Here is a 25,390-nt window from a genome sequence, read left to right on the forward strand (position 1 = left end):
ATCATTGGTTTCTGGTGGCGCTCGCCCATCAACACTTGTGACTTTTGTCACCAATACAACACACCAGCTCCACCAACTAAAATTTCAAGTTGTGTAGGTTTCGAGCCACGCGCTACATGTTTTCCTCAATTGCCATGACTACTTTTTCGGAGCATTTGGCAGTTTCATTTTGGATTGAGGTAGCCTTAATATAGCATTTGGTAATAATTTAATTCTGTGCCAGTTGAGCAAAGAAACTCGTCGTTACGCACGAACAGTGACCGCAATCACGTACCGAAGTATCGGTCGCACCCATAATACTGGCAGCCGAAGTAATATTCACAGGAATTAACTTGAGGGTGCGTCTGTTTAGTCAACTGTACAAAACGCCGGCTTCGAATATACAAGCCATCACTTCCCAGGCGGTATTGTGTGTATTTGTTGGCGGTTTGCAAGCGAAATTGCCCGATGGGCCACAAGAAAAGATACGCCGCAATCCGGTGGGATCTCGGTCGAGAGTTTCTCCCCTTGCCGACCCAAAGCGGTTGTTTGTTTGGTGGCGGAACAAACGCCAGATTCCCGCGTTAAGAGCTGCAAGGGAGCTAACTTCTACTCACTGTACGCCGGAACGAGACGCCGAAAAACCACAATTGCAGCATTCGGTATTTTCGGACATGGTTTATATCCGAAAACTAGGTTATAATTTGAGCGAGTGGAAGTTACTGTGATACCCATCCTTAAATGCAGACATAAGTCTGGCGCCACATTTGATTTGTTTTTTTCGTGTCAGTGATTTGTTTTCTTGATTGCAGCAACAACAGGAGCTTCAAACAAAACAGTAACAAAACCGGCCTGGTAATGAAGACGGATGCGTCTTCAGCGACGGCTGCATGCCAAAATTGGAAGCCATCGATCGTTGGTCAATCTCAGGGGGCCACAATCGTCCCGGCAGACCCGGAAACAACAAGCACTAGGGCCCGACCGCCCCAGAAGTATCCACTTGGGCGAGAGTCCAAGATAGTTACACTGTATACCGGGGACGCGCACAGAGGCTTACCATCCACTCTATGTAATCCTTCGCACATTCGGCGGCACGGAATGCGGTTTCTCGAGCGGTAGTCGCCACAGCAAGCGAGCACGTGACCCCCATTTTAGGGTGGGACACAGTGCGTGTGTGTATCAAGGACAGGATGAGTGTTAATCTAATTGGGAGGGTGGTTGTTTTCTTCGCAAGACTTGACAGACGTCACTGCGTTGAATAGTCGTCCATTGTTCCGACGCATGCCCAAAACAAACTCATTAGGGAAAAGGATTTGTTTGTTTAAGTGTAACCTGGGTACGCGTCGTAAGGTCAAACTTGATATAACATTGAAAGAATTTCTGGGAAGTTATAAAACCGAAGTAACATAATTCTTTTCTTGGAAAATATGTCATGCAAGTGCCCAGTGTTGAGTATGCCATTGCAATATGACAACAATTTCCAATTTGTCCGTTAAAACTTATGTAAATCGCAATCTGATTTTTCGGCTGCCGCAATCATGAATACAGTAATGGCGATGAATACTACTTGATTTCCTTTCAAACGTTTTGATGATTGAATCCGCAAATCCAATTGCGATCCGTATCGCATTCAGAGCAACTTAAAATCGTAAAACAAGCTACAGTAAAATGTCGCGGAGTCTGAAATTGGCTCGAAATTGGCGACCGAACGTGGTGGAACAGATTTAGCCCCTTTTGCGGCGAGACTGGATCCAAACAATACGCATTTCATAACATGTTTGAGCATTTCAAACAGCAATTTGCTGTCGCCGATGTCGTGTCTTAATCTCTGTCGACGTCCCGTTATCCCTTGATTCCAGAACGTTCATTTCCGCCTAGAGGAGCGATTTCGGCGCGACAAATTGGCTTGTCACGCCAAAATTGCAAATTTCAATGTCTTCTTCGATCGTCATGCGGTAGACTAAAACTTGTTTTGATGCTGCAGGTGGTAAAGGAGAGATTTTTCCCAAGAAAACTAACTTTGAGGCGGAAATTACTGTCAAGCCATACCTGCGGTATGATCTGTACTTCGTAAAGCGTTTCATCCGAGATGTTTTTTTGGTCATTTTAAACTGATCTACGTGACACAAAGTGGCATAAAGCATATATACAGCCGCATCACACACGTTATTTCATTTTGGAGCAGTTGCGTGAACTCAGACGCCATGTTTACAAGATTTGCAAAACACCCCGGCTCAACGACTGCAAGGCTCTGGCGCAAAAGTGGGTCCCGTAACAACAGGTCGAGCATTAACGTACCTAGGTAGCTCGGACTGGCTCCTTCCTCCGTTATGTTAATGTTCTTGGCTCCGGCTGGAATCATTTTTACTACGTGGAATCCGTTTCTAGTGGGCTGGAGTCGGTAGTGGCCTGTGTACCAAGTAATAGCATTAGCCCATGTAAGGTCGTGGCGTTTTGTTACTGTGTGTTTTCTTACCATCTCGGTAGCTGCACGATTCCCCTTTGCCGCCGCATTCGCCACACACGTCCACTTTCTTGCCAGAAGCGATCTGTCCGTCGCATCCAAGCACCTGTAAATGATAAATATTTTGTCAGGGCCAAAACGTAAGTGTACGAAGCAAAAAAGTTGGTCTTGTGATCTGTTGGTAAACGTGTATCAAATGAGCTTCAAAAAATTGGTGCTTTGTTTGAAGAAAAAGCACAGCTTTTCTGTTACATCGCATTATTCATCCGGTGATATTTTTTAATTTATTTTACTTCAACACAAACCTGGACAACGCAAAATCGACCTTTTCGGAATAATAAGGACGAGCGCAAAGTCTGCAAAAACCAACAACTTCAAAACAGTTTAATTCGTAAAGCCCCACCAAAGCTATACACGGTATTACGTTCCACGTATTGTAAGTATTTATTGTCCACGACAAAACGTCGAAAACTCATCAATCGTAGGATTAGGAAAATCGTCGTTTAAAGTCAAATACTCTTTTTCCGACAAGAGATTTGCAGCACGTGTTTACAAAACAAATATCGATCACCGCCGTCGTAGACGAAGCTTTGGTATGTGTATTACGGAAACCGACGAACCCGATCAATTAAAAGTTGGAATTCAAAGGTTTCGACAGGCAAGTAACGGGAAACGTAAAAAATAACGCCCAATATATGTAAATGAAGAAAGTATTCAAGCATATTTCCTCAAAATTTGTGGAATTCATTCCTGAAATTCAGTCACCCTAACAGCATCGCATTTTCTTTGATTTCATCAAGTACAAATTAGGATAGGCGTTTTCAAAAACGCCAGACATTCAAGCAAAGTCAACGGGGTCTTATAAACACAAGCCAAAGGTCGCGAAATAGTTCTCCTTTCAAAGTAATCCGTAATACAGAGTGACACACAGCAAGTATGTTGGCACACCTGTATACCATTTCCTTTCCAGATTTCCTTCAGTTAAGCTAAAGATTAGAACAACAACGTCTGCAATATCTCCGGCGTTTGTGTTGTACCCACTGTTGCCCCTGTTATGAATGGTCTTACTATTTTGGCCACCGTCAGTTGTGCTAACCGTCGGACAGGTTCGACACCGACTTGGGAGAAAACATAAACACACAAAGCGCGCAAATTGGTTTCAGGTGCAACAAGGCCACCAATTAGTTGTGAAGGCCCTAGTTGAATGTTGTGCTACCCTATAGGTGGTCGAAATACTTACAATGTTGGCATTACACAGGTGATTTAGTTGACTCAATTTGTCGATAGGTCGTCGCTTTTTTTGGGTTGTGGCGCGTGGCGAAGAAAATACCTGCTGCGTGACAAGAGTTTTGATCAATTGAGGCTTTCAAATTTAACTTTTGGGCAATAACTTCTAAGTATGGGTTTGCAGGTTTCTTTTCGGCTATAGGTGTATTCCATTTATTTGTTTTACCAAAAACATCGACGCTGTGATTTAAAAAAAAATTATGACAAGCAATTTAAGATGTTGCAGGTCGCAGTATCAATAAATTAAATAACAGAAATGCAATTGGAAATCATGCTTGGGATCCTTGGATCAGCAAAGGTCCTGAACTCATATCAAATAGCCACAAGTAAAGAGGAACTTCGGTGTCCGGCTACTGAATAATAGCCAGGAGTTAAACGATACCCTTTTCCAGCGCAAAAGTGCCATTATAGCCAATTCGTCTTAGTCATACAGCAAAGCAGGGATAAACACCTCTGGTGGTATGGTAAATTGGGCTGGTTAACGAACCTGTCTCTGGGTAATGGGGGGATTTGTTAGGCGATACCTTTCGACGAGTCTAATGTTATTACTTGCACTAGACAGGTTATTAAAATGGAAAGGATTGTTCCGCAGAGAATGCTGATAAATGTGGTTGACAATAGTGATGTTCGTCTTCTTTAGTGGTTTTAACATTCCTATGTTTTCAAGTCATTTAACACAATTTGCTGATGCTCAAAGACTTCATGCACGCTTTTTGGCAATGTTTTGTTATGACGCATTTAAAATTGCCTTCGATAAAATAGCCACAGGGTATTGGAGTCGCACTACTTCTGTCTGATATAACAAACCTTTGGATAGTCGGGTCGAACAGACAAAAAATGCGGTTTAAAGCGCAGCCATAAACTTGACAAACAGACGGGGTTGCACTCCTTATATACCAACACGGCGGATAAAATCAAGCACAAAGGGATTTTATGATCTCCCGATATTTGTCTAAACCGGTTCCTTGGCCGTTTGGAATAGAAGATTGTCCGCAAACATCACGATTTGAGGGAAAGATAAGATTACAACGGAGTCAGCCGTGGCTATAACAAAGCACAAAAACCTGCTTTAAAATGTTGCGACCGCTTGGCCGAACCAAATTGCAGGCCCAGGGACAACAGAAAGCAAAGGCGCAATAAAATCTTCCACAAGTTAAAGTGATACCACAGGGACAAATGTTTACTCAAGGCTCGGAGCAGAGTGTTATTCTTAATGGAAATCTTGCCCGTAACATCGTTTTTATAATTGAAATAGAAATTTTCCGAGAACATTTAAAAACGAACCCAATTTTAACGTCAAGTTAGGATTTATGATAAGAAGCTTTCTTTCAAATCAAAACACTCCAAAGCAACCTGCAACTCAGTACAAAACTGGAAGGGTTGAATCAGCTTTCCGGGGCCGTATAGTTCTTCGGGATCCTTTGTGGCGTAAACAAGTCGCCGGAAAATGGTGAACTATCAGTCAGAGCCCAACGTCGAAGAGGCCACACGCACAAAGGGATTAGAATCGGCTCTCAGCACTCAACGACGATGATTATCAGACTACGATCTTGCATAAATATTGTCGAAGCGGCGATGACAACATGGCCTACGAGACCCAGACAGACAAAGGATCTTTTTTATTGTGCTGCCCCAATAGTCAAACATTGTCGGCTGGCCTTGCGGTCTGGGATTCGGAATAAAGGGTTGGTTAATGTATGCCGTGATACAAGTGCCTATACGTCCTCCCTTTACATTCATAAATGAATACAAACTCATGCAGGCTGCAATGAATGCGCTGCCAAGCCTGCAAACCTCATGATCGCGATACGTTAGCTGTGATCGCCAAGCAAGGACCTTTGCAGCGGGGCGATCCTGTCAGTCATTCCATTGCATGAAATATTACCTGCAAACTCATGCATTTGTGTATTGAAGGTGCGTTTGCAAGATCCGCAAAAAACTAAACGAAAATATTAGATGAGCTATCCAACAATGCAAGGATCTCCATCATTAGATTCCAAAACCACGTAGCCCAAGCGTGAGAAGTGATGGACACTGTCGAGGCGGCATTGACATTGGCAAGCGACCCTTGACGCTCCTCGGCCAAACGTTTGTGTTCGTAAATCCACGACGCCGTCTGTCAACAAAAATTTCGGCGCTCCCCGTCGGCTTTTGTTCCGGTCAAGGGCGCGGCCCTCTGCCAAACAACACCGACCCGCACGGGCCGAGATACGAATTGGCCCTGGGTGATGAGTATGCCATTAGCTCTTGGTAATTTCTACCAGGTGCAGAGTTGTGACTCATGGTTTGTGCGGTTCAAATTTTGGTGAAAAATGAAACCCCCGTTCACCATTTTCTTGGAAAGATAGCCATCGGATGGTCATCGTAGACCTTTCCTGGTGTGTGCCTGATGAGGAAACCGGTCGCGTGTAAGCGGTAAGACCAACATGTATCAGTCTTTCCAGATTAAAAACAAATGTCAATAATTTGAAAATATTTGTCTTCTCCGTTTCTTGCATTTTGAATAAAAAATACCTTAATTTGGAAACAGTGGTACAAAATTACAATAAATCTTCGCGGAGTAGTCTGCATAGCAACTGCAGTGAAAAATGTTAAACACAACCAACACAAAAAGGCAAGAGGAGTATATGGAGTATGTAAGATAGAGACGTAGCATAAACCGTAATGAGCAGACAAAGCTTAACACGAAGTCACTCCGTCTCCCTTGAGTCGCGTGCCAACATCACTCCTGGGACCCTTGATGATGCGGTTTCCTTTTGCAGTTACCACAAGCCCCTCAACCTTAGCCGATTGCGTCACGGCGTGACTCGCAAGGAAGTAAGGGAAAAGTCGAGAGCCTCTCGCAAAAAGGGCAACGAATATGGATGGGCGGCGCCTTGACGTCCAAGAGCAACATAGGGCCGGCAGAAGGTCAGGAAGAGATCTTCCGCGGCTCGCGGATAATCCCCGTGGTTTGCGCCCATGCGCCGCAAAAGGGAAATTGCTAATGAAGAGAGATGTATCGCTAGGCGCCCGACAGCTGAAGGATAGGAAACGACCGACTGTAGCTTACTGTTGTTCATGTGGAATTTAAGTACCGAGGTAGAATCAAAGAAATTACCCGAAATGATCGTCGGAGTAAAAAATCCCAATTTGAAGTAAAAAATCTATACAACACAGTCTGGCAATGCCACCGGCAGTGCAACAGAGTCTTGGGGTGCGCGTGCACTTCACACTTCAACACCCTTATCAGTGCGACAACGGGCGGTCCCCGGTCTATTATCGTAAGCCACTTGAGCGAGCTTAGTACAACACTCAAGAATATCGGGCTGTTGCTCCAAGTTGCCGGCAAGTTGGAGTGACATGCCTTGAAACGGGCAAATCAGTCAGGCTCAAGTCGCACTATGCATCGACATTCGCAACAGACCCTGTTAAGCAACCAGGTGCAGATGTTTACGCGACAATGCGACAAACTGGCGATATGCTGCGGGATCAAATCCAGTCGGGCCTTTTAAAGTCGTAATTTTCAGTAATCCGCTTTACCAGGTGGGTTAAAAGATGCCACGAGGCAGTCGATTGAAACCCACATACTTCCAGCATCAGCTTCTCAGGTCTCCACACGCTGCTATCGAATCCGTATTTGGTGTCAAAAGACACGCAACCTTTCGGCGACCGCATGCTCTCAAGTCGGGCTCGTGGCGAATTTAAACCGAATTGCGAATTCCACATACACATTGTTGAGTATACGTTCAAGTTTAAGATTGGTGGTTGAGCCAAGAATTCAATCTATTCGACTAAGTGTGTTAACGGTTAATGCACAGAAAGCTGCTCACGGAGTTATTTATGCTTTCTGGTTTTGTACCCTGCCTGCGGGAACAAAACTACTTTAATTTGTTTGGTATATAGGAGGGTTGTGAACACCCGTGAAGAGGCGACAAAATAAGATCAGACTTCAACCGAGGACCGACATTTCTGTGGCATTTTCAGTGAATAAATGCACTCTCTCCAACTGCGAGAAGAAATGTTTTTCTGCTAAAAAGCTTTCGGTGTCCCCGACACAGGAAGAAAGGTTACGGAATGCGATAACCTCGCCGACAAAATAAGATTCCATTTAGTTCAACAATTCTCATGAAACCATCGGCAACAGTTGCATCGCACTGGAGCACTGCCAAACGCCAACGAACACGTATTAAATTGCACAGTTGTTTTCAAGGCATAAAGAAGCACTGAGACACACGAGAGCGCCTTCAACGTCACTACCATGTCAATGCAACCGTCCTCCTTCTGTTTGTTATTTCTGCGGTTCGTTGGTCGCTAGATATAAAGTGACATGCGCGGTCGTAATCCTTCTAACGATCCGTAACCAAACATAGAGACATTTTCGTCAGAGAGAACTTCGACGGTAGCTAAAAGGTCCGTTAAAAGTATTGCATACCGGGGACTTGGATGTCGATTGTGTGCACTTTTTAAGTCGAAGTTAAGATCTGCCTTGGAACATTTTTCGTCACAATTCTGGTTTAAACGCTCTGGAGCTTGTAGCGTGCCATTTCCAATTATTCTCCGTTTCGCTGGAATGAAGACAACTACCCTTCCCCCAAAAAATCGAATAGAAAAAGAAACGCATTCAAACCGGGAAATTGCTTCCAAGGTAGCGACGATTTGACCCACAATTATTCCAATTCGGCGACTACCTTAAGGAGAACATCGACTTTGAACTGTGAACCACTTTCAACCCGGATGTTTTGGGCTTTCAAAGAGCTTCCTTTCTGTTCCCAAAAAGCAGTGGACGTGACTGAATGCAACAACATATGAGTGATCTACTGATCAAAAGAGAGATTTCGACGGGTTTCAAACGATATTAGGGAAGTTGTGACGTTTGGTTACAAAAAGGAGCCTAAAAGTTAAGAGGTGATGTCACACGGTTTGAAATGAGAAATCAGTGTGTCCAAAAAAAAATTTTGTGTCGAAAATCAGTGATTTCACACGGCGTTGTGGATATTTTTACAATCCCACCAGAATTCCATGGTTTAGCGATGTGTCAATCACATGTGTGCAAATTTGCTTCGCCATCACTGATTTACCTCTCCTGGCGAAGTACTTGCATTAACTTTAATTATTTCCGCAATCAACACACGATATGGTGCGGACAAGGATTGAAGCGCCAAATAAAAGATTGGACAAAGAACAAAACGGTGGCCACGTTGGCAAACCTTCCTTAAAATAAATTACAAATCAGTTCACAAAATAAATAAAACCATTGTTGAATAGTCGGGTGCAATTATATTTACAGCATTCGCAGAGGGTTTTCCGCCTGAATCATCCTAATTCGAAAAGACCTCTTTTCACACAAGAAAGGAATGCCTTTAACTGTTACTTTGCGGCGTGTCACGGCTAGCTTGGCGCGAAAACAGAAGCAGTGACGCCTTTCACGTCCAAGTGCGAAGCCGGCTCTTAATTGGAACTATTGAAATCCGAGTAGGCGCAGTGCCGAGTGGGCTTTATGAAGGTTGACACGAAGTGCCAATCATAGGCTCCCCTGAGTGTTGGGGCACTGTTCGCGGTTTTGGAGGCTCTTCTGTTTGTATGCCGACACTTGGGCTAAACGTTTCCATATTGACCCTTGACTTATTTATCGTTCGTGCCGCCGAAACTCGAATTCGTGCACTTCTCCAATGGTAGTCAACCGTTTCTGTGCCATTATGGTTGTGGTGGACGGTGTTTTCAACCACTAACTCATTAGCATTACTCAATCAAAATCGGTGTCCCTGCATTTGAGCTAGAGTTATCCATGATGTATGTATGAGCAGTTAAGGATCGCAGGGACCACACATTTACCTCAGTTCGATACAACCAAGCGCAAGTGCGTTTTCTTTTTAGGCACAACACAAGGAAGACCTTGTCCTTCTGTTCCCTTCCAGAGATAACTTACTTATCTGCCCAACAAGCATGGCGAAAGATGGATATCCGTCGGCAGATAAAAGAACAAGTGTGAAAAGTTCACCGCAAACTGAACCGATCACTGATAGTGCATCCGCTATACGCAGGTCTGGTAAAAGTGCAGGTGTTTTATGCTTCACCAGCAGTCATCGAAAGCTCGTTTCAATCATGATCTCTTCTTGGGTTAGAACCTGCCGCAAGGAACTCATTCTCAGCCTTCCGTGTTATTGTGTTTGTAGAAGCGGGCTGTGCCCTTTCGAGGAAAGGCCTCTGCTTGTTAAGTGGTCAGATGCTGTTTGCTTCGGCGGTTCTACCGATGTTTGACTGGCATTTAAACGGGGCGTAGGCGCTAAATTTAGGGCATATCGGAGCACACTTGAAGCATGTAACGTTGGAAACGCCAGGAACTTCCAGCAGAGCGGCAAAAATGTTGCACCGCTGTGTTAGAATCCGAGATTACACACGTGAGGTACAAGAAAACTGCTGTGAGCCAGCCATAAGTGTGCAGGCGAAAAAACAGCATAAACCCATATACGCACGAACTCCGAACCACAGCCACACGACTCGCCGGGTAAGAAAAGAAACTCCATACAAGAACAATAAGCGCGCGAATTCAGCAAACGGCGGCGGCGGAGAAGATGTGAGGGCGCTTATCTGTGGATAGCCCTGCGGCGCGTTTGGATGCAATACCCGTCGATGAACACAGCTTTGGCTAATTCTGCGGTCGGTTTGTTGTTCCGATTATAGCTCTCCCTCCCACCAACGAAGCCAGACTTCAGTGCCACAAAATCGACCATTGCGATAATTTCGCCTAACCCACATCGCGCGATATTGCTTAGAACGCGCTGGTAAATAAACACGCGTTGCCGGAAAGCTCATTGTGGCCGCACACCGACGGGCAGGCCCGGATCGGCTAATTGAAAGCCGCTGTGATAAATTGAGCATTTATTGACTTCGGAAGTGCTGGCGGCGCAAGCGTAGAAGGTATTCCAATCCAAGATGCCACTTTGGTTCGAGAGCGACCTGAGGTCAACGAGGCCTCCTCAAATTTGCCAGACAAATAGCAGTTTACGGCCATTTATGCGTGAATATGCAAAGATTGTACTTCACGATTGTGTGCTTAACTGGGTGTACCGCTGACACGCCAACAATGACCACAACATCGTGGTGTTAAAACACTGCAGGTCCAGATCAAATGTCCCAAACTCGTGACTATACGAGAAGCGTTGGTTGTATTAGAACGCGCACAAGCACGATACGGGTCACATGACATCAAGTGGGCGTTCTGTAGCAGAATTCCACACACAGCGGTAGTAAGAAGCCAGGGACAAATAACCGCACAGAACTCGCTCAGGGCCGCCTTATGTGTTAATCTGCAGTCATTGCTGTATTTCATCTGGAACCCGTATTTAGGTATTTTCTTGAAATTTTCGGTTATGCCTTGTTGTGGGTGCAACTCTCTACATTTCCCCGTTTCGTTTTGACAATAGCTCGTTTGCATTGAACCCTAATGCCTTTGTTATAATATATAAAACACACCAGGGCCATTCACTGCACATTGCATAAAACAGTTTGCACGTTAAATTTCCAACGCGTGTTGATTGGCGTAAGACTCGTTGAAAGAAAGTCAATTGCTTGGGGTTACGTCGTGAAGGAGACACAATACAGGATCGGATTGCCCAAGGTTCAGCCTTGCCTTTGGCTTCGACACAATGCATTTAAAAGAGCGAGCTGTTTGCCCGAAACCCACAAAGCCGTCCATAGGAATCCGGAGACCCAGAATCCATTAGTTCCGCAAACAAATAAAAATAACACAAAAGAGTGCCGGTAGCGCGGAGGCCACCAACGCTGGCGTGGTAAGTGAGCTGTTTTCCACAAACAAGTAACGTTTCCAGTTTAAGTGGACGCTTGGTGTGTTCAAAGTGTAGCATGTGATAAAACAGGTGTAGACTTAAAAGGGTCGCTTCGCCCTGAACAAAGATTCGAGATAAAACTGACCAGTGTGGAATTTCGCACCTGTTTAAACCGTTCGTCCACAGTCATAAACAGCTTGTACGGAAAAATTGAAATAAATTCAGATCAAACAGGTTCGAAAAGGCAACAAAGGGACAACGATTGGTGAAACCGGATGAACACGAAACCCTACCTTATAACTTTTACCAACATAACTTCTCAGTCGGCACGTCGACAGTAACCCGTACACAAAATCAACGACCTTGCAGTTCGAAAACAGCGACCTCAAGCTCAACAAGCCATGGCATTTTAGCGGTGCCTCTCACAGCGCCAAAACATTTGCCAGGTTGACCGCAAGCCAAGCGGGCGCACGCAACCATGGGTTCAGACTCCAGAGTTGGAGTTAACACGGGTTGTGTGAGTGCCTGTTTGTGGCAAAGGTAAAAACCGCCAAATTCAGTAAACCATTAACACAAGCAGCGCGCGCGGTTCTGTTGGGACCTTGCTTTAGAGACCGTCGCGGAGCAGAAGGATATCTCGGCCCGTTTCATTCCGCAAGCAAACACAGAAACATAATTAGTCGGCACGTTCTGTCCAAAACCCGACGTACGCGATGTTTTCTGTCATCATATTCCAGGAGGAGAATGGCAGCGGCGCAAGTAATGCTCGTCATTTCTCGAATGTCACACGTTCAGTTTACCAGTTCTATTTATTTAGAGAGGCTAATATCGACGTGACAGAATAGGCCGTCTTAATTTTAAGACATAATCGCTTCCAAAAACAAAAGAAATTTTTAAATACTGCGACTAATACAAGAGTTTTATATTTGACCCCAACAAGGACTTGGGGTCGAATCGAATGACATTGCAGGTTGTGCCCGCAAACGAGTAAACACTTATACACCCCAAGTTCTCGAAAATCGCGACAGTTACCGCACCAAGGGCACACTGTGACCATGACACAGCAATGATTAGTGATTGCAATGCACACAGCGTTTTCGTTTAAACCCTAAACGATATGTGCTTGGTGGGCTTACGGCCATTTACAGTAAACATTGGGTAAGGGCGAGATGAAGATATGTACGTGACAGCTTGAAGTATACGTCACTGATTAATTAACGGTAATGCGAGCAAAATCTGACGTTATGCGTTGCCTGTTTAAATTCTGACAAAGTGACAAAAAACTCAACGCAACGGACGCAAGACTGCATCCCCGGGGGCCACGCAAGCACTGAACAATGTAAAGCGGCCGAATTACGAGGCTCCACGAATTCCCATAATAGAAAAGTCCATTGAAAAAACAGTCCGTTAAGAGGTTTGCAAGTTTAAGTGTCAACATAAGCGGGTACCACTAAATCCGATTTCCTCGGCTTTAGGCGCCCAAGCGTAACCTACAGCGTTAAAAGGGGGTTTGAGTGCGCTCAGGACCCCACAGTTGGGGGCACCAACACCCCATACAAAACAATTTGTCACAGTGTAACCAAGTATAAGGGAAAATAGTTGCCACGTTTTTGAAAAACTTTGCGTAGTAGAAGAAGCGAGCCACAAGAAAGCGACCGCGGGTTAGGGAGCCTGTGCGGTAACGTTTCTAACGTGTCAATGTCAGTGGCAACTTTCGCCCTGTTTGCCATGCGATAGCTGCAAGGGTCGACCGCTGCTACTGTTCCCAAGGGCTTATGTAGGGCTACGTGTTATGGTTGCTCCTGCAAAACCGACGCCAACGCATTTTTGCGCAGCCCTCCAACGGCGCAAAGAAGTTTCCACGCATATTAAATCGGGAAACTTTTATCAAATGACATCACAGCAGAAAGTTACAAGTCAATAATCTTGCAAACGTATAGTAACCACTCTACTTACCACAGGATCAAGGATCTCGATTTCATTAGCGATGCAGCCGCAAATTCCCATGAGCAGAAAGAGGAACACACGCAAACACATCATTGTTATGAATGCAACTGCACATACACTCAAACAAAAAAGTCTTTTACAATTTCAAGTATAACACCTAATGTCCTTAAAGAAGCAGTTCATGATTAGAAAATGCATAAAGGACTGTTTGAACGCGGACAGTAGATCTTTCTCTTAATCTTGAACGCGATACAACGGAACAAGTGTATTTACCGAAGCCGCACAGCGCTAAGCTACGAGTGGCAATTTCCTCTAGATTTAAATTTAACTGCTGGACCACATACGAAGCTGTTGGCAATACTTGTGACCTCTTATGCTGGTAAGCGAGTTTGAATGCGATGAAGCGGTTATTCTACCCACTAAGGCTGAGTACAAGTTTTGGGACAAAGATTTGTCTCGAATGAATGCCAGACCGGTCGGACAAACAGACGCCAGATTCGCTGCCGTGTCAAATCGGTTTTCACGCGTCATCTTTAACTCTGTATCATCCTCACTATGCAGTAAATAACCGTTTTAATGGATCCTTAAAAATTTCTGGAGCCCGTACTAACCTCGTATCACCGCCCTGGCACAGAGGAAGTAAATTGGCACCCTGGCGCGCGGCGAACTTTAACGGAGTCTGGTTTGTGTTAGGTTGGTTTATTCGGGGGTAGCAGGAGCAGTTTGCAATTGGCCAGGTGCGGTCGCGGCGCATCAAGCAAGAAATAAGTGGGATTTGACTTTGACATTGTTGTAGGGCACTCCTGGCACAGGTGCGTGGAATTTGGTGACGCGCAATGATGTGGGGATTTAAATCGCTCCCGGAGTTTATTTACGAATTGGTTGAAGCCTATCTTTACAGAAATCACTATTATTCGTTCGCCTCCAGCGTATTACCCCCAAACCCACAAAAACATTGCAGTTTGTTTTGCAATTTGAGACTAATGTACAGGGTAAAATAGTCAAGAAATAAACAACATAACATGCGGTGTCATGGCAACAACCTACGTCGTGTTTACGTCAACAAATAATGCCCGAGGCAAACATGTTTTAAACACCTAAACTGACTTAAATTGACAGCTCACATCCATTTGCGAAATCGTCAAACACAGGAAGACTCTTTGGCGTAAAATCTTGTAATTTGAAGCCCGTCCCAAGCCGTTGTTGCAAAGCATTCCAAAACCTCTGCATCACTTACCATTTTAACGTGTGCGGTGATGAGGGAGCTCTGCCAGTAGGCCGCTTAATTGAACGTGCAGACGAGGAACCCAATTAACGATCGCAAGCCCCTCGTGTACAGTTGGAAGAAATGCCGTCCAAATTTTCGCCCGTGGTAGCGCGAATCTTAGAACGACGCGGGCCAAAGTACGTCCGGATTCAGCTAATTCGCCAACTCACCCGCCTCGAACACACTTCGAGTGTTCTCGAATTCGCGCCTCTAGGGGGCTTTCGCATTGCTATAAATTACCGAGGTGGGTTTTTTCATTGTGACGCACACGGTTATAGAAATACGTCCGTGACGAAATACACTGTTTAAAGTGGAGGTACAGGTTGAATATTACAAGAAATCGTTTGAGTTGTGTGATATTGATGACTCAACGAAAATAGTGGCGGTGGAGTTTGCGCAATTTTCCCTCGTGCGTAAGCATTTTCATTGCTAACTTTTTTTTTGCTTCCCAAGACTTTTAAATAAACCATACTAAGCAGAAGATTAAAAATTCAAACGACCAGAAAGTTTTGAACAACGCGCATATATTCACTAATTGGAGCATCTCATTAATTGCGAACGAGACCCGTGTTCTAATTTTGGAGAAGCCTTGCCTGTAGCCAAAACTGCTTCTGGTGGGACAAACATTCAAGGATCGCACACAAAAATTTGGTAAACTGGGATGGGACTAACGATTTTCCTACGTCATAAAAACTTGTTACGGCAGCTACGCAAAAAAACCTGTTCGACATCCAAAATTTGTTTAACTTTCTATTTTAAAACTTTGCATATTATTTGACTGTGCATTTCAGCGCTGCTAGTAAAAGTGTACAAATAGCTGGTTCGTATTCTGGTTACATAATCCGATGTAATAACAACGAAGTGCTAAATACCAGAAGCCTAGCAAAACTGTGTTTTCGTCAATTCGAAAGTATATCAGTATGGTATAACTGGTACTATTTTGAGTTTTCGCGTCACATAAAAAAACACCTGTTCTCATTTTGATGCACTTCAGAACGTAAGGCGGTGGCCAGATCAAAGTAGCGACGAAATGAACATTTACTAATACCTAAACTGGTGAACTTGAGGCATGGCTGATTGCAATGCGCACGTCGGCGGCGCGACTCTAATGTGGTGGCTTGAGATGCCACACCAAGCCGCGACCAAAGTCATTAACGTCATTCGGGCGAGTTGTTATGCTATATGTTATTGTTGAAGAAGTCTGCCTCGGCGTGGCTAACATGTCCTTGCGAAATCTAGTAGCCTGTGGCCAGCTTTGTTTTTTGAACTTATGACGCATACATCTTTCACGTGAATTTTACTTCCTGCAAGTGGTCAAATGTGTACAAAGGATGTCTATTGCCTAAAAATGCACGTTTTCCAATAAGGCGAACTATTCCCTTCAGCGCCGTCGTGTCTCGATCAGGTGGAAATATTTACATGCGCTCAAACCGACTGAAACTGCTTGTAAACATTCCTAATAGCAGGTGCCATCAGTGAAGTCAAGCAACTAGGGCGTACCCAGTGTAACGGAATGCCTAAAATCTGTTGTGACAGCGGGCAAAAAAACTAGAGATCAGAGGCGCGGCTTTCAAGACGAATGTATAGGCTTGAAATAGCGCTGTAGAGGATCGGCTTGATACCACAGTTTTCAACTGCAACGAAATTATACACACTGAAACTGTTGAAGGGAATGCCGAACTTGCTGGACTGAGCACGGACACTGTAGTAATAATAAATTATCTGCCTACAAATACTGACGAATGTTTTGGGGCTGCTTTAAAATGTAACAACAAGACAACTAGCTAAACCTGTTACAAACCGGACACCAGAAAGCGCAGTTGCACTTTCGTCGCCCAGCACAAAAAGAAACACTCTGCGGCAACGTAAGTGCCCAGATGTGGCCGATCTTTCCAAAACGAATCGATCACTTTTTCAGCTTCATCACAACCTTCCCGCGTGCGGCATTAAATATCAAAGGAAAAGCACATCTCGAGACGCCGGGATTCAAGTCCCTGACGCCTAAGTCGCCTTGAATGGCCTTGGCCCTGCGTCAAGTGCCCTCAAACCGTGGGGGTCTGAGTACTCCCTAATGCGGATTGCAAACAAAACTAAGGGTAGGCCGCGGCGTGTTATTGTCCTTCAACCGGCATGGGAAGTTTTCCAAGGGTGTGGATTTTAGTAGACGAATTGCTCCCAGTATTATTCACTCACTTTGCAGCACGATAAATTCGAAGCATATGTGGTGAGCGCGTACGAGCAAAACTTAACCCCCAACGAAATTGCCGACAAAGTGTTTCTCATCAGACAGCTAAGCGCCGAAGTCCTCCTGCTCTGGCAACTCTTCAAAGAGTCGTAACCATTTGTAGGGAACCCCGGCTTGGACGGGTCGTATATAAAGACCCTCCGTGGCGGGAGTGCGCACCGCTAACCACTTTCTTCTTCCATTTTTTTTTCGCGAGGTCGAAGAAAGAGCGACACAGGAAGCCGTCGACGGATCAGACCCGAACGTCGGGTCACGCATCTTACGCATCACGCGACCGGTGGGAGGTAGGGGATGGGGCGCGCGCGTCGGGATCGACCTTTATCTGATGACGTACTGGCGGCAGTCTCGAAAAACGTGTGTTGCGTCGATTTTAAGGAGAAATATTTGTGTTCCCGAATGACTTTTTCAAAAGTGAACGCAACGCTTAATTCTGCCACGAAATTACCGCATTAGCAATGACCCTGAAGTTTAATAATTTAAAGTAATAGAAAATCTTAACGAGGCTTAAATCCAGTCGTACAATATGAAATTCTAATGTCGTTCATAGCAAGTAAAAACAAGGTTTCCTGTGTCTTCGGTGGAGTTCAACGCTAACAGAAAGCCTCGACATGCGTGGGCGAATACACAACCAGACGGACGTTTGCTGTGAAAATCTACTTACACTGACGCTGGTAACTTTCAAGAGGAACTTCTATTAAAAGTTGTTTGTCCGCCCGCACCAAGTTGCGCAACCCGATCCCTGAGCATAGCAAATATTGGGGTTGCCGGTTCGAACCCCGGTCACAACCGCAAACAACGCCCTTTGAAAAGCAATAAACCTACCGAAGAGCCATATATACTGAATATTAGGGGTGATCAGACAACACAGTTAAACATGAGCATAACCACATTAAGGAATAGTGGCATTTCCTGTCCCTTTAACCCGTTTTTCAGGAACCCTACCTGAGTAAACTGGCTTCCTGACAATGCTGTTCTTTGTGTCCGCCCCTGTCGTTAAATTCATGCGGATCAATGATTAAAAAGCCTGACCGCACTGTAAGAGGCCTGCAGCGCCCCTTAATAATTTCACACCCTGACAGCTATAAACCACACACACTAAACAACAAGAGAGTCTACGTGCGCTGCGAAAAGTCCTGCTTGACAATAATCGTTGAACCAATTCAATGCATTTCCTTAAACTGCCGCTTCATCTAAACTTGGTCAAATTCTGGATCTAACAGCCGACGCCACGCTGTTATGCGTTTTTTTATCCTCTCTCGTTTATCTGTCGTTTTTCTTCACTTCTCTCGCACCCGCTGGTTGGCTGTTGTCGAGAGGCCGCTATTTTTTATGCCACATGAAATGTCTTTCGCCAAGATGCGCTCGCGTTACAAACACAATGTACATAGTGATGAGAGACAATGTTTGCTCCCGGACGCGCCAATATTGAAATATTTTTAACACAAATGTCAACAATGATGTCATGGTCAAATTTACCGAGCACAGTATTTGGCTACTTCCTAATCAGAATTGATATGCATATTATACGAAAAACTCGTGATTGGAACCGTGCAAAAACTCGTATACAAATGTGTTAGGTTTAACCATGACCAAACGGGCTGTACATAGAAAATCTTCTTCGAATGTAGATTTTGGATTTTGTAATAACATGGCAAAACTAACAGACCACCTTGTTTACCGGTAACTGACAGTGCCACCAACAAGGCCGATCACAATTAGGAACCGGACCAGAAAAGAATCGCGTAATACGGATCTGAGTCGCTTAATAAACAGGGATGATCTCTTTGTTTGATGTAAACACCGTCGTGAGTTTCATTATAGCGTCACGGGTTTTTTTGGGGTCAATTTTTGGCGATACGCACGTTGGCTGAACATGAGAAAATAATCTTGAAACAAAGGTTAGTTCTGTGCTAAAACAGTGTCACTTTGTGGTGATAAATAATTACGCAGGAGTGCCAGTTCGGTTCAATGACGACACAACAACCGTTATCCTGTTCCCAACACGATTAATGTCGAAATCGGAAACTTTTTTCCTTTATCGCGTTCCTTACTTCTATTCTATTACCCCGGCTAAGGTTCGTCAATATTGTTTTCCGCACTACTATTTCACCACGAGGTTATTTCTAAGTAGCGACGTTTTTTTCACCATGGCACGTTTTTTCTGTTTGCCGCAACGACCCCGACTTATATGCGCCAGACGATGTAAATGCGTGGGTGTAAATCGGTGAACCCGGTGCACCCAGGGTCACAAGGTCATCACCACCCTTTTCACAAACATACATAATATTTATTAAAACTTACCGCCAATCAAACACCAACTTACCTAACATTTGTACACACTGAGACACGAGAGGTTTAACGAGACGAAGCGCATTGAATATGAATATTCAATATACAAAATTTACCAAGTAAGGTGCAAAATATGGAAAAAGCTTAAAAGCATATGCTTAGAATGCAGACGTTTCAAACACTATAGTTGGGTCCGTTCATATCTAGTGTATTTGCTGCTTCAGTTTGGCACAGAGAAGCAAAACGTAAAATAAATGTTTCAAGCGTCAACGTGCAGCCAATTTAGGAACAGTCTTACCTTTAACAAAAGTAAACAAAACTATCAGGGTCCCCAACTGGTCGTGCGTAAGTGGATGAAGTTTTGATAGCAGGTACAAACAAAACATTTCTGGCGCTTTCCAGTCGGCAAGATGGCCCGCAAAGGGGGCAGGAAGAAGGACAGGTTAAACCCTTGAACTTACAGCAAAGCACGACCGAGCAAAAATCACAAACTCAAACCGCGAGGTCGAGCGGCGTTATGCCGGGAACGCGTGATGTATAAAAGACCTGGAATTTGCGCGCGAAAATGTTCCCATTTCCGCCGCGATCACCTCATGGTGGTCACGCCGCATCTGACGTGCAAGTACCCGTAGTCTTATAATACATAGTATTTCGTACCCAAAATGCTGGATTAACAACTTGCATTCTGCTGTTGCGAAAAACTTCCACCCTTATGCATTGCATTCTTCCCGACACCTTTACCCCTGTTAGTTCCGTATTATGGGTCCAACATCGCTGCACAACAACAATACTTTTAAGGGTCAATAAACAGACAACTCCAAACCGCATCCCCCTATTCGGGGGCTATATACACATCCGAAATGCCTCGGTTTAAAGCACCCCACATTCGCAGCTACATAACGAGGTCGTAAACTTCACGCCAACCAACAGACGTGCAATCAAACCGAAAAAGTTTATTCAACGTTCCCGGAACAATAAAATAAATTGTTACAAGTTTATCCTGGGAACATTTGATCGTTTCCTATCATTATCGAAAAAACGGAACGTTTTCACACTTAATCGGGTTTAGTGTGACGGCCTGTTAACTTTATTGGGAGCATTCTTTTCTGAGTTGAACTGGTCCTAAAACACATATATGCAAAAGTAGCAATGTTCAGGGTTTAATAGACCAAGGAACGCACGAAGAAATTGAAAGCAATTTTTACAGTTGTTTCGTTGGTCCATAATTTTTTCATCACTTTGGTTATTGCACAGCATTTAAAAAGTCAATTTTGTGTGAAAGTCACGTAGAGTTGGCGTAAACTCGTTTCAAGCATCAAGAATTTCGAAACAAAACGTCAAAATCTCTTGTTCTGTTGTATGGAGGTTTTGAAGGCCTAAAGACAACCAATTCGAAAAACAACGGTGGTAAAAACTCACAGTGCGGTGCAGAGTCTTGGACCAGGGCAAAAACTGTAATTAAACCTTTATATCCACGCCGAGCAAAACAAAACTTTACTCGGTACAAACACATGAAACCGCACAAGATCAGGTCTGACCGCTAAACCGCGCAGGCGGAAGAGACCTCTTGGAATCCACATCACGCGTGTGCGGACATTCGCCCTTTAACTGATGCCAGCAGCAATGTACGCTGCGGCTACACACAAAGCTGCAGTTTTTATTTTCGGCGTGCCTGAGGTCCAGAACAGAAGAAACCGATGCAATGTATGTAAAGCCAAGCGCGTAGGACAGGTTAATTGGCGGTGGAAGAGCGACGCAAGCAATTTTCGCACGGGACTTGTCGAATCCCACTCCAGCGTTGGCTCGCGTCCGGCCTGTGTTTTGAGCGTGGTTTTGAGAAACGGTGAATCCGCGCGATTAGGTATTGACAGCCCACTTGTTAGAACACATGTCCAATTACTTCACGTAGCTATGAAGAAAGATGTTTCAATAGGTTAGGTGAGAATACCCGACGCAAAATCGCATGTTTTTGCCGTGTTTATGACGTAACAAGAATGCGGTGTGTCGTAATGGGTTTGCCCCGCTAAAATAACAGCTCTACAACTTGAACATACGACACAGCTTTTAGTGTACAATGCAAACGGTCCCAGATGCCATAGTGGTGGCAAATGTTTGTTACAAGTCGACTTTACGCCTTGCAGGTTTGGTGAATCTCATAAAACGTATAGAAGATGGATATAATGTAATGTGGCGGTTGGGCAATCAAAGCGCTCATAGAGATAAACGTGTAATGGGGAGTTGCTTGTCCGCCAATCAATGCTCAAAATGCGGTGCGCTGGCAAATATACAAAGTAATCGCCAAGTGCCAAAAACCACATCAAAGTAGCGCCAAGGCGGAAAGACAACGAATTCCCAGGCCCGTGAAGCCAAAGCGATATCTTCCCATACTGATCGAAAGAAATGCAATGTTAAAGAATACACAACATCGAATGCAATATTTAAAAAAGCACCAGGATTTTCCAGAGTACACAAGCACCAGCTTTTTAGTAAACCTACATAGACATTTTCACCATCACATGCAGTATAATGTTTGTTTTTAAGAGATGCAAGTAGCAAAACAAATATACTGCATACGCTAAACAACATGCAACATGGCGTTGGTGTTCTGCATACGCTAAACAACACAGTGGTTGAACAACGAGTTGTAGCAGTTGCCCCAGCCATACCTACAACCCTGTTTCCTTAAAACCAAGAAAAAACTCAACAATGTTCTCACGGCCAGTCACGTAGAGCGGCTGACAACCTCTCGCATAACGGCTGCGAAACTCGAGAGCTTTAAGGCGATTAAGGCGTGAGCATTATCGTGTTTCCAAGCGCCCGCTGATTGCCATGACTTAACTGAGTTTACTTAGGGGCGCACCTGACCACGTTGTATCTGACTGATACCGAAGAATCGATGGGCGAGATCCCCCTGTGAGCCAATACACTTTCGGTACATTGAAAAGCTTTTAAATTGAAAAACTAAAACATGCATGGATTTTCTGGTGTTGGTGTCGTTGTATTTAACATCGTTTTCTTGTGACGAAACCTCCACACATTTAGTTTTTTTCTCCACGTAATAGTAAAGCGGATGATGCCTTTGATTTGAGCCAGGTTGAATTGACCATCAACACATGTTACAAAACGAAAATTCTATTGATAAACAGTAAGGAACCTGTCGACTTGAATATTTTATGCAATACAGTATTGTTATATACTCATGTATAGGTACCGCAAATATGTGATACCAAATCAAAAACATGAATTTCCAGTTTGCCCCTAACAGTGTTAAAAATAACTCTGCACTGCCACCTGCCGGAATCTAAAACATGAGGATTTTGTAAAAAATTACAGTACCAGCAGGGAAGTTCAAAAGCTGCCATGAGCATTGCAAACGTTTGTTGAAAATCCGCATGTTTGTCCTTACCGGTTTGTAGATGAACCGTCCCACCGGCAACCTTCTTACTAGCGGTGTCCAGTTTCCATTTAAGAAAGTCTTGTCCGGATGAACGAAGTTATTGATCGACTCCAGTCTGATTCCGGAACACGGAAATGTCGCGATAAGAGCGAGGAAGGCAAACCGCAGCATGGCGAAGGTAGAGATAGTTTCTGCTCAGTCAAGTTTTGATATCACACAGTTCTCAGTAAATTTGTCCTAATTCAAAGCAGTCTGTGGAATTTAAATAGAAACTCAATATAAGTTGTCGGTGACTTTATTAGGTCATCTCCTTTTTCTGTTGTGAGTCCCAAAGTTGTTTATCCCGATAATGCGCCTGAGATTCAGAGACAAACCCACGTGGCATTTACACCATCCAAGACCTTGCGGCACCAAAGATCAAACAACGGAATAGACTAGACGTTGTATTCTCGCTGTGGTTTTTACTCGGCTTCAAGTATTTACAGTACGGCGATTTGTCAGCCGACCTCTAGCGTCTGTAGTTGCCACAGCAAACAGGCGGGCGGTTAAGGCGCCGGAGAAAAGACTTCCACGATTGTAAAACCTTTCAAAATGCACAAATATGGCGTAGGCCTTTGGCGATATTTTAACATACAACTGTTCTGTATTCTCGCTTCTACAACTAAGCTTCTTGGTGCCCACCAGAGTACCGATCGATCTGGCCTAAACTAGTCAAGAAAAGGCCTTCACATTGACTGTCTGGTATTATATATAAAACGATTGCATGTTCTGGCAGCGTGCCTGTTGGCTTCACCGCACGCGAGATTGTAACAGAACACTCACAGCTCAAACGATCGTTCACAACTATGATTGACACACAATACAAGCAATAAATAAGGCTTCTTGCGACACTCTCCAATGCTCATACTTAACTGAGCCTCTAATCGTTCCTCGTTGAAAAATTCCTACCAAGCCGATATCCGAAAATCCTGTGAATCAATACGATATAGTGCTGTGATCGCAAAGATCGAGTTTAGTAACTCGATTAGTTCGCGCAAAGCCACAAGCCTTTCAATACGAGCGTGCGCCGCTGTCTGTGTATTTACAAGCTGACGGTTAAGGTTTCTAAATTAACTCCGGTTGGGGAGTTATCGCTGACGGGATCTTTAGGTACACGGCGACCGACTCCACTGAGCTATGATGTTCGACACGAGCCGAACGCCGACAAGCTTATATACCCGACGACGACGTAACTCCGAGTTATCTACCTGGCTTAAAGGGCGGTTTGTGCGGCTTGCGAAAACATGACGTCACACGTGAGGCGGACACGCGAAAAGGTGATTTCGCTTGTTTTTTAATAGGGACCGGTTGCTGTTCTGTGCCTTTCGGCTTTTTCAAAGTGGTTTATGTGGTTTTACAATGACGATATGTGCCGTGACAAGACAATCAGAAACCAATATATATATTGGTAATCGAACAATGGCACCATAGTATTCTGATAAACGAAGTTTCAATAATGCTATTACAGCTTGAAATGGCCTGATACAACGGTATACACTTGAGAAAACTGGTTGGCTATCCCGGAAAACATTTAGTAGCTATTATTAATTAAATACTGGCAGTGCCACGATGACGTCACTTTTGTGTAAAAGTACAAAGAGCTCTTCCTTTTAAGTGCTGTTTACAAGGAGGGGGGTTGTTGACACAAGACATTCCAATGTGTTCGGTGAATTAAAGAAACGTATGTAACCCCAGTAAATAACTTGGCCTTTTTCAAATCAGACGCACGGGCGCGCAGGTCGCCCGCATAATCATCACCATTGTTTGAACACTAAGGCAACAATGCCTATATCTATGAGGTCACACTCGGAAGTTGTTGTTCGCTCTTCCATGCACAAAGGACCGATTATGACGTCACAATCAAAAGTTAGGCGCGCCTATACGTGACCTGAAAGGGCGAACAACATGATGGCTCTCGAACTTGTCACTTCGCTACAGCTGTGCATCGAATTGATCGCGGAGTAATCCTTCCGCGGATGCAAATACACTTTTGGGATGACCGCAATGCGTTTCCGCTTTTGACATCTTAGTTTAGTGAGAAACTGCCTTGAAACGGACTTACTACAGTGTATTTTGATCTTCGGTTTAAAATACGCCAGAAAACACTTGTAACTCTCAAAACAATAAATCAACGCTCTTCGTGTTGATTACTGGCGAGTCCAAATCAAATGTAATATAAACAACACTTCCAGCTTGAGTTATTTTTCCATTTCCTAACCCTTTGTCTGGCACATGCGTTTTCAAATAAAAATCCCAATTTAGGCCACGCACTATTGAAACCTTTTTCAAAAAATAGTTTAGACATTACCTTACTTTCGCAAGTCCGCGCCACATAAACCAGCCATGCGCAGCTTCACACCGTAAACCTCTTCAATCTTAAAAAGAGCGCGTCAAATTTTAAAGACCGGCGGAGAGAAAGATAACGCAAACCGACATATCCATATAACTGGTGGAACTCCCAAAAAAGGCGAGCTAAGCTCAAGTTTGCGGTGAAGGGCAACTATAAGCCGAGAAGCAAAGCGAAGAGCCGGAAGTCTCCAAGGGCCTCAATTATCATCAAGTTCGAATGCTGATTGGCGTCTTTGGGCCGCTGGCTTGAAGAGAGCGAATAAGGCGGCCTGTTTTGCCACAATCACCAATAGAAAACCACACGTATAGGACTCGTCTCGGTCTTTCTTTGCTTACAAACAATGACTGGTTGAGGTTT

The 25,390-nt window shown here is 44.3% G+C and overlaps 1 protein-coding gene across 4 annotated transcripts in view; it reads right to left on the reverse strand.

Moving 5' to 3' along the window:
• LOC145897337 (thrombospondin type-1 domain-containing protein 4-like) overlaps positions 1 to 25,390 on the reverse strand; it is a 53,197-nt gene that overhangs the window by 17,239 nt on the left and 10,568 nt on the right. For 2 of the 4 annotated variants that reach the window (XM_082985583.1, XM_082985582.1), the window contains exons 7-8: positions 2,456 to 2,549; positions 2,278 to 2,388 (exon numbers count right to left, since the gene is read on the reverse strand). In XM_082985583.1, coding sequence (XP_082841709.1) covers positions 2,278 to 2,388; positions 2,456 to 2,549 — 205 coding nt within the window. Of the gene's footprint in view, positions 1 to 2,277; positions 2,389 to 2,455; positions 2,550 to 13,455; positions 13,610 to 22,653; positions 22,893 to 25,390 lie in introns of those variants that run through there. The other 2 variants (XM_082985585.1, XM_082985586.1) reach the window with 2 other exon arrangements.

The sequence above is a fragment of the Ascidia mentula genome, chromosome 4 (genome assembly GCF_947561715.1).
Source record: "Ascidia mentula chromosome 4, kaAscMent1.1, whole genome shotgun sequence".
NCBI lineage: Eukaryota > Metazoa > Chordata > Ascidiacea > Phlebobranchia > Ascidiidae > Ascidia > Ascidia mentula.